General features: G+C 40.6%; 5 protein-coding genes and 1 pseudogene across 5 annotated transcripts; all 6 read left to right on the forward strand.

The window, feature by feature from the left end:
* The first annotated feature begins 90 nt into the window (after positions 1–90).
* On the forward strand, positions 91–5,458 carry LOC144888779 (uncharacterized). Its single transcript, XM_078767985.1, has 5 exons — positions 91–152; positions 1,183–1,244; positions 2,662–2,742; positions 3,781–5,220; positions 5,448–5,458. Exons 1-5 carry the CDS (start codon positions 91–93, stop codon positions 5,456–5,458), a joined length of 1,656 nt encoding a protein of 551 aa, XP_078624111.1.
* LOC144888780 (uncharacterized) lies at positions 5,458–8,154 on the forward strand (the record flags this gene model as incomplete). Its single annotated transcript, XM_078767986.1, has 1 exon — positions 5,458–8,154. A coding segment is annotated over exon 1 (2,697 nt), but the record flags the coding sequence as incomplete, so codon positions are not given.
* Positions 8,155–8,677: 523 nt separating this feature from the next.
* Positions 8,678–11,008, forward strand: LOC144888781 (uncharacterized; the record flags this gene model as incomplete). Its single annotated transcript, XM_078767987.1, has 2 exons — positions 8,678–9,535; positions 9,668–11,008. Coding segments are annotated over exons 1-2 (2,199 nt in total), but the record flags the coding sequence as incomplete, so codon positions are not given.
* A 650-nt stretch (positions 11,009–11,658) lies between these two features.
* Positions 11,659–12,744, forward strand: LOC144888782 (uncharacterized; the record flags this gene model as incomplete). The annotated part of the gene is made up of 1 exon (XM_078767988.1): positions 11,659–12,744. A coding segment is annotated over exon 1 (1,086 nt), but the record flags the coding sequence as incomplete, so codon positions are not given.
* Positions 12,745–12,924: 180 nt separating this feature from the next.
* Positions 12,925–14,186, forward strand: LOC144888783 (uncharacterized; annotated as a pseudogene).
* A 142-nt stretch (positions 14,187–14,328) lies between these two features.
* On the forward strand, positions 14,329–16,079 carry LOC144888784 (uncharacterized). The gene is made up of 2 exons (XM_078767989.1): positions 14,329–15,084; positions 16,056–16,079. The coding sequence occupies exons 1-2, from the start codon at positions 14,329–14,331 to the stop codon at positions 16,077–16,079; spliced, it is 780 nt and encodes a 259-aa protein (XP_078624115.1).
* Positions 16,080–16,102: the final 23 nt, after the last annotated feature.

The following is a 16,102-nucleotide window of genomic DNA, read 5'->3' on the forward strand; positions in this document are numbered from 1 at the left end:
CTTGTAACTTTGCAACCAATTTTGCCACCTCTAACAACTATGCCACTGATGCTTGTAACTTAGCCACCAATTTTGCCACCTCTGACAACTATGCCACTGATTATTGTAACCTTGCCACCTCTACCAACTATACGACTGATTATTGTAACTTTGTCACCAATTTTGCCACCTCTAACAACTATACCACTGATACTTGTAACTTTGCCACCAATTTTGCTACCTCTAACAACTACACCACTGATTTATTGTAACTTTTCCACCAATTTTGCCACCTCTAACAACTATGCCACTGATGCTTGTAACTTTGCCACCAGTTTTGCCACCTCTAACAACTACACAACTGATTATTGTAACTTTGCCACCAATTTTGCCACCTCTAACAACTATACCACTGATTATTGTAACTTTGCCACCAATTTTGCTACCTCTAACAACTATACCACTGATTTATTGTAACTTTGCCACAAATTTTGCCACCTCTAACAACTATGCCACTGATGCTTGTAACTTTGCCACCAGTTTTGCCACCTCTAACAACTACACAACTGATTATTGTAACTTTGCCACGAATTTTGCCACCTCTAACAACTATACCACTGATTATTGTAATTTTGTCACCAATTTTACCACCTCTAACAACTATACAACTGATTATTCTAACTTTGCCACCAATTTTGCCACCTCTAACAATTTTACCACTGATGCTTGTAACTTCGCCACCAATTTTGCCACCTCTAACAACTATACCACTGATGCTTGTAACTTTGCCACCAATTTTGCCACCTCTAACAACTATACCACTGATTATTGTAATTTTGCCACCTCGAACAACTATGCCACTGATGCTTGTAACTTTGCCACCAATTTTACCACCTCTAACAACTATACAACTGATTATTGTAACTTTGCCACCAATTTTGCCACCTCTAACAACTATACCACTGATGCTTGTAACTTCGCCACCAATTTTGCCACCTCTAACAACTATACAACTGATTATTGTAACTTTGCCACCAATTTTGCCACCTGTAACAACTATACCACTGATGCTTGTAACTTCGCCACCAATTTTGCCACCTCTGACAACTATGCCACTGATTATTGTAACTTTGCCACCTCTAACAACTATACGACTGATTATTGTAACTTCGCCACCAATTTTGCCACCTTTAACAACTATAGCACTGATACTTGTAACTTTGCCACCAATTTCGCTACCTCTAACGACTATACCACTGATGCTTGTAACTTTGCCACCAATTTTGCCACCTCTAACAACTATACCACTGATGCTTGTAACTTTGCCACCAATTTTGCCACCTCTAACAATGATGCCACTGATGCTTGTAACTTTGCCACTAATTTTGCCACCTCTAACAACTATACCACTGATGCTTGTAACTTTGCCACCAATTTTGCCACCTCTAACAATGATGCCACTGATTCTTGAAACTTTTCCACCAATTTTGCCACCTCTAACAACTATACCACTGATGCTTGTAACTTTGCCACCAATTTTGCCACCTCCAACAACTACACCACTGATACTTGTAACTTTGCCACCAATTTTGCCACCTCTAACAACTATACGACTGATTATTGTAACTTCGGCACCAATTTTGCCACCTCTAACAACTATACAACTGATTATTGTATTGGCACACACTGATTATTGTATTTCCTTGGCACACCTGAGCTCCTCACCACATACAAGGCTTTCATCCGCAGCTCAATGGAATACTGTTCCCCCCTCTGGGCTGGTGCTCCTGCCTCACACCTTGCTCGGCTTCACGCTGTTGAGGCCAAAGCTTTCAGAATCATTGGAATCTCCTGCGATGTAGTCAACGCCGAGGGCCTTTCACTCACTCACCGCAGGCAGGTTGGTGGTCTTTCTGTCTTCTACCGACTCCTCTCCGGCCTTGCTCCCCCAGCTCTCTCTCTGTGCTCTGTCCCCCCAATATTCCTTCAGGTCGCACAAGATCTGCCTGCAACCCTCTTATGGTTAAACTGCCAAAGTCTAGGCTCTCTGCTCACCTTCACTCTTTCATTCCCCTTTTCTCCCGCCTCTGGAACAAACTCCCTCACTCCCTTCAATCCCACTCCTCCCTCCAGGTCTTTAAAACAGCTGTTCACCACCATCTCTTATCTTCCCCCATCGAAAACCTTGATCTTTTCTACCCCTGGTAATTCACCCCAGAGTCCTTGCAGTGTTCATATGTTTTAATCCTCGCCCACCTACCCCCAAGTCCTCCCGATGTCCCTGCTCTCAAATGTTGTGTTTGTGTCCTTCCCCTTCTTCCCCCGCTCTTTTGTGTCCTCCCCCCTCTCTCCCCATCTTGTCTGCCGCTCCCCTTGTTTTTTGTGTTTTGTGTGTCGGTTTGTCTTTTTGTGTGATTAATGTTTGCTCTTTCACGAGCCTCGATCTTGTATACAAAAAAAAAAAAAAAAAAAAAAAAAAAAAAAATTGTAACTTTGCCACCAATTTTGCCACCTCTAACAACTATACCACTGATGCTTGTAACTTCGCCACCAATTTTGCCACCTCCAACAACTATACCACTGATTCTTGTAGCTTTACCAACAACTATGCCACTGATGCTTGTAACTTTGCAACCAATTTTGCCACCTCTAACAACTATGCCACTGATGCTTGTAACTTAGCCACCAATTTTGCCACCTCTGACAACTATGCCACTGATTATTGTAACCTTGCCACCTCTACCAACTATACGACTGATTATTGTAACTTTGTCACCAATTTTGCCACCTCTAACAACTATACCACTGATACTTGTAACTTTGCCACCAATTTTGCTACCTCTAACAACTACACCACTGATTTATTGTAACTTTTCCACCAATTTTGCCACCTCTAACAACTATGCCACTGATGCTTGTAACTTTGCCACCAGTTTTGCCACCTCTAACAACTACACAACTGATTATTGTAACTTTGCCACCAATTTTGCCACCTCTAACAACTATACCACTGATTATTGTAACTTTGCCACCAATTTTGCTACCTCTAACAACTATACCACTGATTTATTGTAACTTTGCCACAAATTTTGCCACCTCTAACAACTATGCCACTGATGCTTGTAACTTTGCCACCAGTTTTGCCACCTCTAACAACTACACAACTGATTATTGTAACTTTGCCACGAATTTTGCCACCTCTAACAACTATACCACTGATTATTGTAATTTTGTCACCAATTTTACCACCTCTAACAACTATACAACTGATTATTCTAACTTTGCCACCAATTTTGCCACCTCTAACAATTTTACCACTGATGCTTGTAACTTCGCCACCAATTTTGCCACCTCTAACAACTATACCACTGATGCTTGTAACTTTGCCACCAATTTTGCCACCTCTAACAACTATACCACTGATTATTGTAATTTTGCCACCTCGAACAACTATGCCACTGATGCTTGTAACTTTGCCACCAATTTTACCACCTCTAACAACTATACAACTGATTATTGTAACTTTGCCACCAATTTTGCCACCTCTAACAACTATACCACTGATGCTTGTAACTTCGCCACCAATTTTGCCACCTCTAACAACTATACAACTGATTATTGTAACTTTGCCACCAATTTTGCCACCTGTAACAACTATACCACTGATGCTTGTAACTTCGCCACCAATTTTGCCACCTCTGACAACTATGCCACTGATTATTGTAACTTTGCCACCTCTAACAACTATACGACTGATTATTGTAACTTCGCCACCAATTTTGCCACCTTTAACAACTATAGCACTGATACTTGTAACTTTGCCACCAATTTCGCTACCTCTAACGACTATACCACTGATGCTTGTAACTTTGCCACCAATTTTGCCACCTCTAACAACGATGCCACTGATGCTTGTAACTTTCCCACCAATTTTGCCACCTCTAACAACGATGCCACTGATGCTTGTAACTTTCCCACCAATTTTGCCACCTCTAACAACGATACCACTGATGCTTGTAACTTTGCCACCAATTTTGCCACCTCTAACAATGATGCCACTGATGCTTGTAACTTTGCCACTAATTTTGCCACCTCCAACAACTATACCACTGATTCTTGTAACTTTGCTACCAATTTTGCCACCTCCAACAACTATACCACTGATTCTTGTAACTTTGCCACCAATTTTGCCACCTCCAACAACTATACCACTGATGCTTGTAACTTTGCCACCAATTTTGCCACCTCTAACAACTATGCCATTGATTCTTGTAACTTTCCCACTAATTTTGCTACCTCTAACAACTATACCATTGATTCTTGTAACTTTCCCACTAATTTTGCCACCTCGAACAACTATGCCACTGAAGCTTGTAACTTTGCCACCAATTTTGCGACCTCGAACGACTATACCACTGATGCTTGTAACTTTGCCACCAATTTTGCCACCTCTAACAACTATACCACTGAAGCTTGTAACTTTGCCACCAATTTTGCTACCTCGAACGACTATACCACTGATGCTTGTAACTTTGCCACCAATTTTGCCACCTCCAACAACTATACCACTGATTCTTGTAACTTTGCCACCAATTTTGCCACCTCTAACAATGATTCCACTGATGCTTGTAACTTTGCCACTAATTTTGCCACCTCCAACAACTATACCACTGATTCTTGTAACTTTGCCACCAATTTTGCCACCTCTAACAACTATACCACTCATTCTTGTAACTTTCCCACTAATTTTGCCACCTCCAACAACTATACCATTGATTCTTGTAACTTTCCCACTAATTTTGCCACCTCTAACAACTATACCATTGATTCTTGTAACTTTGCCACCAATTTTTCCACCTCCAACAACTATACCACTGATTATTGTAACTTTGCCACCAATTTTGCCACCTCTAACAACTATACAACTGATTATTGTAACTTTGCCACCAATTTTGCCACCTCTAACAACTATACCACTGATTATTGTAACTTTGCCACCAATTTTGCCACCTCTAACAACTACACCACTGATACTTGTAACTTTGCCACCAATTTTGCTACCTCTAACAACTATACAACTGATTATTGTAACTTTGCCACCAATTTTGCCACCTCTAACAACTATACCACTGATTATTGTAACTTTGCCACCAATTTTGCTACCTCTAACAACTATACCACTTATTTATTGTAACTTTGCCACCAATTTTGCCACCTCTAACAACTATGCCACTGATGCTTGTAACTTTGCCACCAGTTTTGCCACCTCTAACAACTACACAACTGATTATTGTAACTTTGCCACCAATTTTGCCACCTCTAACAACTATACCACTGATTATTGTAATTTTGCCACCTCGAACAACTATGCCACTGATGCTTGAAACTTTGCCACCAATTTTACCACCTCTAACAACTATACAACTGATTATTGTAACTTTGCCACCAATTTTGCCACCTCTAACAACTATACCACTGATGCTTGTAACTTCGCCACCAATTTTGCCACCTCTGTCAACTATGCCACTGATTATTGTAACTTTGCCACCTCTAACAACTATACGACTGATTATTGTAACTTCGCCACCAATTTTGCCACCTTTAACAACTATAGCACTGATACTTGTAACTTTGCCACCAATTTCGCTACCTCTAACGACTATACCACTGATGCTTGTAACTTTGCCACCAATTTTGCCACCTCTAACAACTATACCACTGATGCTTGTAACTTTGCCACCAATTTTGCCACCTCTAACAATGATGCCACTGATGCTTGTAACTTTGCCACTAATTTTGCCACCTCTAACAACTATACCACTGATGCTTGTAACTTTGCCACCAATTTTGCCACCTCTAACAATGATGCCACTGATTCTTGAAACTTTTCCACCAATTTTGCCACCTCTAACAACTACACAACTGATTTTTGTAACTTTGTCACCAATTTTGCCACCTCTAACAACTATACCACTGATTATTGTAATTTTGCCACCTCGAACAACTATGCCACTGATGCTTGTAACTTTGCCACCAATTTTGCCACCTCTAACAACTATACCACTGATTCTTGTAACTTTTCCACCAATTTTGCCACCTCTAACAACTATACCACTGATGCTTGTAACTTTGCCACCAATTTTGCCACCTCTAACAATGATGCCACTGATGCTTGTAACTTTGCCACTAATTTTGCCACCTCCAACAACTATACCATTGATTCTTGTAACTTTGCCACCAATTTTGCCACCTCCAACAACTATACCACTGATTCTTGTAACTTTGCCACCAATTTTGCCACCTCTAACAACTATACCACTGATGCTTGTAACTTTGCCACCAATTTTGCCACCTCTAACAACTATACGACTGATTCTTGTAACTTTCCCACTAATTTTGCTCCCTCTAACAACTATGCCATTGATTCTTGTAACTTTGCCACCAATTTTGCCCCCTCTAACAACTATGCCATTGATTCTTGTAACTTTCCCACTAATTTTACGATCTCTAACACCTATACCATTGAATCTTGTAACTTTCCCACTAATTTTGCCACCTCCAACAACTATACCACTGATTCTTGTAACTTTGCCACTAATTTTGCCACCTCCAACAACTATACCATTGATTCTTGTAACTTTGCCACCAATTTTGCCACCTCCAACAACTATACCACTGATTCTTGTAACTTTGCCACCAATTTTGCCACCTCTAACAACTATGCCATTGATTCTTGTAACTTTCCCACTAATTTTGCTATCTCTAACACCTATACCATTGATTCTTGTAACTTTCCCACTAATTTTGCCACCTCGAACAACTATGCCACTGAAGCTCGTAACTTTGCCACTAATTTTGCCACCTCTATCAACTATACCATTGATTCTTGTAACTTTCCCACCAATTTTGCCACCTCTAACAACGATGCCACTGATGCTTGTAACTTTCCCACCAATTTTGCCACCTCTAACAACGATGCCATTGATTCTTGTAACTTTCCCACCAATTTTGCCACCTCTAACAACGATGCCATTGATTCTTGTAACTTTCCCACCAATTTTGCCACCTCTAACAACGATGCCACTGATGCTTGTAACTTTCCCACCAATTTTGCCACCTCTAACAACGATGCCATTGATTCTTGTAACTTTCCCACCAATTTTGCCACCTCTAACAACGATGCCACTGATGCTTGTAACTTTCCCACCAATTTTGCCACCTCTAACAACGATGCCACTGATGCTTGTAACTTTCCCACCAATTTTGCCACCTTTAACAACGATGCCATTGATTCTTGTAACTTTCCCACCAATTTTGCCACCTCTAACAACGATGCCACTGATGCTTGTAACTTTCCCACCAATTTTGCCACCTCTAACAACGATACCACTGATGCTTGTAACTTTGCCACCAATTTTGCCACCTCTAACAATGATGCCACTGATGCTTGTAACTTTGCCACTAATTTTGCCACCTCCAACAACTATACCACTGATTCTTGTAACTTTGCTACCAATTTTGCCACCTCCAACAACTATACCACTGATTCTTGTAACTTTGCCACCAATTTTGCCACCTCCAACAACTATACCATTGATTCTTGTAACTTTCCCACTAATTTTGCTACCTCTAACAACTATACCATTGATTCTTGTAACTTTCCCACTAATTTTGCCACCTCGAACAACTATGCCACTGAAGCTTGTAACTTTGCCACCAATTTTGCTACCTCGAACGACTATACCACTGATGCTTGTAACTTTGCCACCAATTTTGCCACCTCTAACAACTATACCACTGAAGCTTGTAACTTTGCCACCAATTTTGCTACCTCGAACGACTATACCACTGATGCTTGTAACTTTGCCACCAATTTTGCCACCTCCAACAACTATACCACTGATTCTTGTAACTTTGCCACCAATTTTGCCACCTCTAACAATGATTCCACTGATGCTTGTAACTTTGCCACTAATTTTGCCACCTCCAACAACTATACCACTGATTCTTGTAACTTTGCCACCAATTTTGCCACCTCTAACAACTATACCACTCATTCTTGTAACTTTCCCACTAATTTTGCCACCTCCAACAACTATACCATTGATTCTTGTAACTTTCCCACTAATTTTGCCACCTCTAACAACTATACCATTGATTCTTGTAACTTTGCCACCAATTTTTCCACCTCCAACAACTATACCACTGATTATTGTAACTTTGCCACCAATTTTGCCACCTCTAACAACTATACAACTGATTATTGTAACTTTGCCACCAATTTTGCCACCTCTAACAACTATACCACTGATTATTGTAACTTTGCCACCAATTTTGCCACCTCTAACAACTATACCACTGATACTTGTAACTTTGCCACCAATTTTGCTACCTCTAACAACTATACAACTGATTATTGTAACTTTGCCACCAATTTTGCCACCTCTAACAACTATACCACTGATTATTGTAACTTTGCCACCAATTTTGCTACCTCTAACAACTATACCACTTATTTATTGTAACTTTGCCACCAATTTTGCCACCTCTAACAACTATGCCACTGATGCTTGTAACTTTGCCACCAGTTTTGCCACCTCTAACAACTACACAACTGATTATTGTAACTTTGCCACCAATTTTGCCACCTCTAACAACTATACCACTGATTATTGTAATTTTGCCACCTCGAACAACTATGCCACTGATGCTTGAAACTTTGCCACCAATTTTACCACCTCTAACAACGATACAACTGATTATTGTAACTTTGCCACCAATTTTGCCACCTCTAACAACTATACCACTGATGCTTGTAACTTCGCCACCAATTTTGCCACCTCTGTCAACTATGCCACTGATTATTGTAACTTTGCCACCTCTAACAACTATACGACTGATTATTGTAACTTCGCCACCAATTTTGCCACCTTTAACAACTATAGCACTGATACTTGTAACTTTGCCACCAATTTCGCTACCTCTAACGACTATACCACTGATGCTTGTAACTTTGCCACCAATTTTGCCACCTCTAACAACTATACCACTGATGCTTGTAACTTTGCCACCAATTTTGCCACCTCTAACAATGATGCCACTGATGCTTGTAACTTTGCCACTAATTTTGCCACCTCTAACAACTATACCACTGATGCTTGTAACTTTGCCACCAATTTTGCCACCTCTAACAATGATGCCACTGATTCTTGAAACTTTTCCACCAATTTTGCCACCTCTAACAACTACACAACTGATTTTTGTAACTTTGCCACCAATTTTGCCACCTCTAACAACTATACCACTGATTATTGTAATTTTGCCACCTCGAACAACTATGCCACTGATGCTTGTAACTTTGCCACCAATTTTGCCACCTCTAACAACTATACCACTGATTCTTGTAACTTTTCCACCAATTTTGCCACCTCTAACAACTATACCACTGATGCTTGTAACTTTGCCACCAATTTTGCCACCTCTAACAATGATGCCACTGATGCTTGTAACTTTGCCACTAATTTTGCCACCTCCAACAACTATACCATTGATTCTTGTAACTTTGCCACCAATTTTGCCACCTCCAACAACTATACCACTGATTATTGTAACTTTGCCACCAATTTTGCCACCTCTAACAACTATACCACTGATGCTTGTAACTTTGCCACCAATTTTGCCACCTCTAACAACTATACGACTGATTCTTGTAACTTTCCCACTAATTTTGCTCCCTCTAACAACTATGCCATTGATTCTTGTAACTTTGCCACCAATTTTGCCCCCTCTAACAACTATGCCATTGATTCTTGTAACTTTCCCACTAATTTTACGATCTCTAACACCTATACCATTGAATCTTGTAACTTTCCCACTAATTTTGCCACCTCGAACAACTATGCCACTGAAGCTTGTAACTTTGCCACTAATTTTGCCACCTCTAACAACTATACCATTGATTCTTGTAACTTTCCCACCAATTTTGCCACCTCTAACAACGATGCCACTGATGCTTGTAACTTTCCCACCAATTTTGCCACCTCTAACAACTATACCATTGATTCTTGTAACTTTCCCACCAATTTTGCCACCTCTAACAACGATGCCATTGATTCTTGCAACTTTCCCACCAATTTTACCACCTCTAACAACGATGCCACTGATGCTTGTAACTTTCCCACCAATTTTGCCACCTCTAACAACGATGCCACTGATGCTTGTAACTTTGCCACTAATTTTGCTACCTCTAACGACTATACCACTGATGCTTGTAACTTTGCCACCAATTTTGCCACCTCTAACAATGATGCCACTGATGCTTGTAACTTTGCCACTAATTTTGCCACCTCCAACAACTATACCACTGATTCTTGTAACTTTGCCACCAATTTTGCCACCTCCAACAACTATACCACTGATTCTTGTAACTTTCCCACCAATTTTGCCACCTCTAACAACGATGCCACTGATGCTTGTAACTTTGCCACTAATTTTGCCACCTCTAACAACTATACCACTGAAGCTTGTAACTTTGCCACCAATTTTGCTACCTCTAACGACTATACCACTGATGCTTGTAACTTTGCCACCAATTTTGCCACCTCTAACAACTATACCACTGATGCTTGTAACTTTGCCACCACTTTTGCCACCTCTAACAATGATGCCACTGATGCTTGTAACTTTGCCACTAATTTTGCCACCTCCAACAACTATACCACTGATTCTTGTAACTTTGCCACCAATTTTGCCACCTCTAACAACTATACCACTCATTCTTGTAACTTTCCCACTAATTTTGCCACCTCCAACAACTATACCATTGATTCTTGTAACTTTCCCACTAATTTTGCCACCTCTAACAACTATACCATTGATTCTTGTAACTTTCCCACTAATTTTGCCACCTCTAACAACTATACCATTGATTCTTGTAACTTTGCCACTAATTTCGCCACCTCTAACAACTATACCACTGATGCTTGTCACTTTGCCACCAATTTTGCCACCTCTAACAACTATGCCACTGATTATTGTAACTTTGCCACCTCTAACAACTATACGACTGATTATTGTGACTTCGCCACCAATTTTGCCACCTCTAACAACTATACCACTGATACTTGTAATTTGCCACCAATTTTGCCACCTCTAACAACGATGCCACTGATGCTTGTAACTTTGCCACTAATTTTGCCACCTCTAACAACTATACCACTGATACTTGTAACTTTGCCACCAATTTTGCCACCTCTAACAACTATACCACTGATACTTGTAACTTTGCCACCAATTTTGCCACCTCTAACAACTCCACAACTGATTATTGTAACTTTGCCACCAATTTTGCCACCTCTAACAACTATGCCACTGATGCTTGTAACTTTGCCACCAATTTTGCCACCGCTAACAACTATACAACTGATTATTGTAACTTTGCCACCAATTTTGCCACCTCTAACAACTATACCACTGATGCTTGTAACTTCGCCACCAATTTTGCCACCTCTAACAACGAAACAACTGATTATTGTAACTTTGCCACCAATTTTGCCACCTCTAACAACTGTACCACTGATTATTGTAACTTCGCCACCAATTTTGCCACCTCTAACGTCTATACCACTGATACTTGTAACTTTGCCACCAATTTTGCTAACTCTAACAACTATACCACTGATGCTTGTAACTTTGCCACCAATTTTGCCACCTCGAACAACGATGCCACTGATTCTTGTAACTTTGCCACAAATTTTGCCACCTCTAACAACTATACCACTGATGCTTGTAACTTTGCCACCAATTTTGCCACCTCTGACAATTATGCCACTGATTATTGTAACTTCGCCACCAATTTTGCCACCTTTAACAACTATACCACTGATACTTGTAACTTTGCCACCAATTTTGCTCCCTCTAACGACTATACCACTGATGCTTGTAACTTTGCCACCAATTTTGCCACCTCTAACAATGATGCCACTGATTCTTGTAACTTTCCCACTAATTTTGCTACCTCTAACAACTATACCATTGATTCTTGTAACTTTCCCACCAATTTTGCCACCTCTACCAACGATGCCACTGATGCTTGTAACTTTGCCACTAATTTTGCCACCTCTAACAACTATACCACTGAAGCTTGTAACTTTGCCACCAATTTTGCTACCTCTAACGACTATACCACTGATGCTTGTAACTTTGCCACCAATTTTGCCACCTCTAACAACTATACCACTGATGCTTGTAACTTTGCCACCACTTTTGCTACCTCTAACGACTATACCACTGATGCTTGTAACTTTGCCACCAATTTTGCCACCTCTAACAACTATACCACTGATGCTTGTAACTTTGCCACCAATTTTGCTACCTCTAACGACTATACCACTGATGCTTGTAACTTTGCCACCAATTTTGCCACCTCTAACAACTATACCACTGATGCTTGTAACTTTGCCACCACTTTTGCCACCTCTACCAACGATGCCACTGATGCTTGTAACTTTGCCACTAATTTTGCCACCTCTAACAACTATACCACTGAAGCTTGTAACTTTGCCACCAATTTTGCTACCTCTAACGACTATACCACTGATGCTTGTAACTTTGCCACTAATTTTGCCACCTCCAACAACTATACCACTGATTCTTGTAACTTTGCCACCAATTTTGCCACCTCTAACAACTATACCACTCATTCTTGTAACTTTCCCACTAATTTTGCCACCTCCAACAACTATACCATTGATTCTTGTAACTTTCCCACTAATTTTGCCACTTCTAACAACTATACCATTGATTCTTGTAACTTTCCCACTAATTTTGCCACCTCGAACAACTATACCATTGATTCTTGTAACTTTCCCACCAATTTTGCCACCTCGAACAACTATACCACTGAAGCTTGTAACTTTGCCACCAATTTTGCCACCTCTAACAACTATGCCACTGATTATTGTAACTTTGCCACCTCTAACAACTATACGACTGATTATTGTGACTTCGCCACCAATTTTGCCACCTCTAACAACTATACCACTGATACTTGTAATTTGCCACCAATTTTGCCACCTCTAACAACGATGCCACTGAGGCTTGTAACTTTGCCACTAATTTTGCCACCTCTAACAACTATACCATTGATTCTTGTAACTTTGCCACCAATTTTGCCACCTCCAACAACTATACCACTGATTCTTGTAACTTTGCCACCAATTTTGCCACCTCCAACAACTATACCACTGATGCTTGTAACTTTGCCACCAATTTTGCCACCTCTAACAACTATGCCATTGATTCTTGTAACTTTCCCACTAATTTTGCTACCTCTAACAACTATACCATTGATTCTTGTAACTTTGCCACCAATTTTGCTTCCTCGAACGACTATACCACTGATGCTTGTAACTTTGCCACCAATTTTGCCACCTCTAACAACTATACCACTGAAGCTTGTAACTTTGCCACCAATTTTGCTACCTCGAACGACTATACCACTGATGCTTGTAACTTTGCCACCAATTTTGCCACCTCCAACAACTATACCACTGATTCTTGTAACTTTGCCACCAATTTTGCCACCTCTAACAATGATTCCACTGATGCTTGTAACTTTGCCACTAATTTTGCCACCTCCAACAACTATACCACTGATTCTTGAAACTTTGCCACCAATTTTGCCACCTCTAACAACTATACCACTCATTCTTGTAACTTTCCCACTAATTTTGCCACCTCCAACAACTATACCATTGATTCTTGTAACTTTCCCACTAATTTTGCCACCTCTAACAACTATACCATTGATTCTTGTAACTTTGCCACCAATTTTTCCACCTCCAACAACTATACCACTGATTATTGTAACTTTGCCACCAATTTTGCCACCTCTAACAACTATACAACTGATTATTGTAACTTTGCCACCAATTTTGCCACCTCTAACAACTATACCACTGATTATTGTAACTTTGCCACCAATTTTGCCACCTCTAACAACTATACCACTGATACTTGTAACTTTGCCACCAATTTTGCTACCTCTAACAACTATACAACTGATTATTGTAACTTTGCCACCAATTTTGCCACCTCTAACAACTATACCACTGATTATTGTAACTTTGCCACCAATTTTGCTACCTCTAACAACTATACCACTGATTTATTGTAACTTTGCCACCAATTTTGCCACCTCTAACAACTATGCCACTGATGCTTGTAACTTTGCCACCAGTTTTGCCACCTCTAACAACTACACAACTGATTATTGTAACTTTGCCACCAATTTTGCCACCTCTAACAACTATACCACTGATTATTGTAATTTTGCCACCTCGAACAACTATGCCACTGATGCTTGTAACTTTGCCACCAATTTTACCACCTCTAACAACTATACAACTGATTATTGTAACTTTGCCACCAATTTTGCCACCTCTAACAACTATACCACTGATGCTTGTAACTTCGCCACCAATTTTGCCACCTCTAACAACTATACAACTGATTATTGTAACTTTGCCACCAATTTTGCCACCTCTAACAACTATACCACTGATGCTTGTAACTTCGCCACCAATTTTGCCACCTCTGTCAACTATGCCACTGATTATTGTAACTTTGCCACCTCTAACAACTATACGACTGATTATTGTAACTTCGCCACCAATTTTGCTACCTTTAACAACTATAGCACTGATACTTGTAACTTTGCCACCAATTTCGCTACCTCTAACGACTATACCACTGATGCTTGTAACTTTGCCACCAATTTTGCCACCTCTAACAACTATACCACTGATGCTTGTAACTTTGCCACCAATTTTGCCACCTCTAACAATGATGCCACTGATTCTTGAAACTTTTCCACCAATTTTGCCACCTCTAACAACTACACAACTGATTTTTGTAACTTTGCCACCAATTTTGCCACCTCTAACAACTATACCACTGATTATTGTAATTTTGCCACCTCTAACAACTCTGCCACTGATGCTTGTAACTTTGCCACTAATTTTGCCACCTCTAACAACTATACCACTGATACTTGTAACTTTGCCACCAATTTTGCCACCTCTAACAACTATACGACTGATTATTGTAACTTCGGCACCAATTTTGCCACCTCTAACAACTATACAACTGATTATTGTATTGGCACACACTGATTATTGTATTTCCTTGGCACACCTGAGCTCCTCACCACATACAAGGCTTTCATCCGCAGCTCAATGGAATACTGTTCCCCCCTCTGGGCTGGTGCTCCTGCCTCACACCTTGCTCGGCTTCACGCTGTTGAGGCCAAAGCTTTCAGAATCATTGGAATCTCCTGCGATGTAGTCAACGCCGAGGGCCTTTCACTCACTCACCGCAGGCAGGTTGGTGGTCTTTCTGTCTTCTACCGACTCCTCTCCGGCCTTGCTCCCCCAGCTCTCTCTCTGTGCTCTGTCCCCCCAATATTCCTTCAGGTCGCACAAGATCTGCCTGCAACCCTCTTATGGTTAAACTGCCAAAGTCTAGGCTCTCTGCTCACCTTCACTCTTTCATTCCCCTTTTCTCCCGCCTCTGGAACAAACTCCCTCACTCCCTTCAATCCCACTCCTCCCTCCAGGTCTTTAAAACAGCTGTTCACCACCATCTCTTATCTTCCCCCATCGAAAACCTTGATCTTTTCTACCCCTGGTAATTCACCCCAGAGTCCTTGCAGTGTTCATATGTTTTAATCCTCGCCCACCTACCCCCAAGTCCTCCCGATGTCCCTGCTCTCAAATGTTGTGTTTGTGTCCTTCTCCTTCTTCCCCCGCTCTTTTGTGTCCTCCCCCCTCTCTCCCCATCTTGTCTGCCGCTCCCCTTGTTTTTTGTGTTTTGTGTGTCGGTTTGTCTTTTTGTGTGATTAATGTTTGCTCTTTCACGAGCCTCGATCTTGTATACAAAAAAAAAAAAAAAAAAAAAAAAAAAAAAAATTGTAACTTTGCCACCAATTTTGCCACCTCTAACAACTATACCACTGATGCTTGTAACTTCGCCACCAATTTTGCCACCTCCAACAACTATACCACTGATTCTTGTAGCTTTACCAACAACTATGCCACTGATGCTTGTAACTTTGCAACCAATT

This window comes from Myxine glutinosa, chromosome 14 (assembly GCF_964187855.1).
Source record: "Myxine glutinosa chromosome 14, kmMyxGlut1.1, whole genome shotgun sequence".
NCBI classification, from domain to species: domain Eukaryota; kingdom Metazoa; phylum Chordata; class Myxini; order Myxiniformes; family Myxinidae; genus Myxine; species Myxine glutinosa.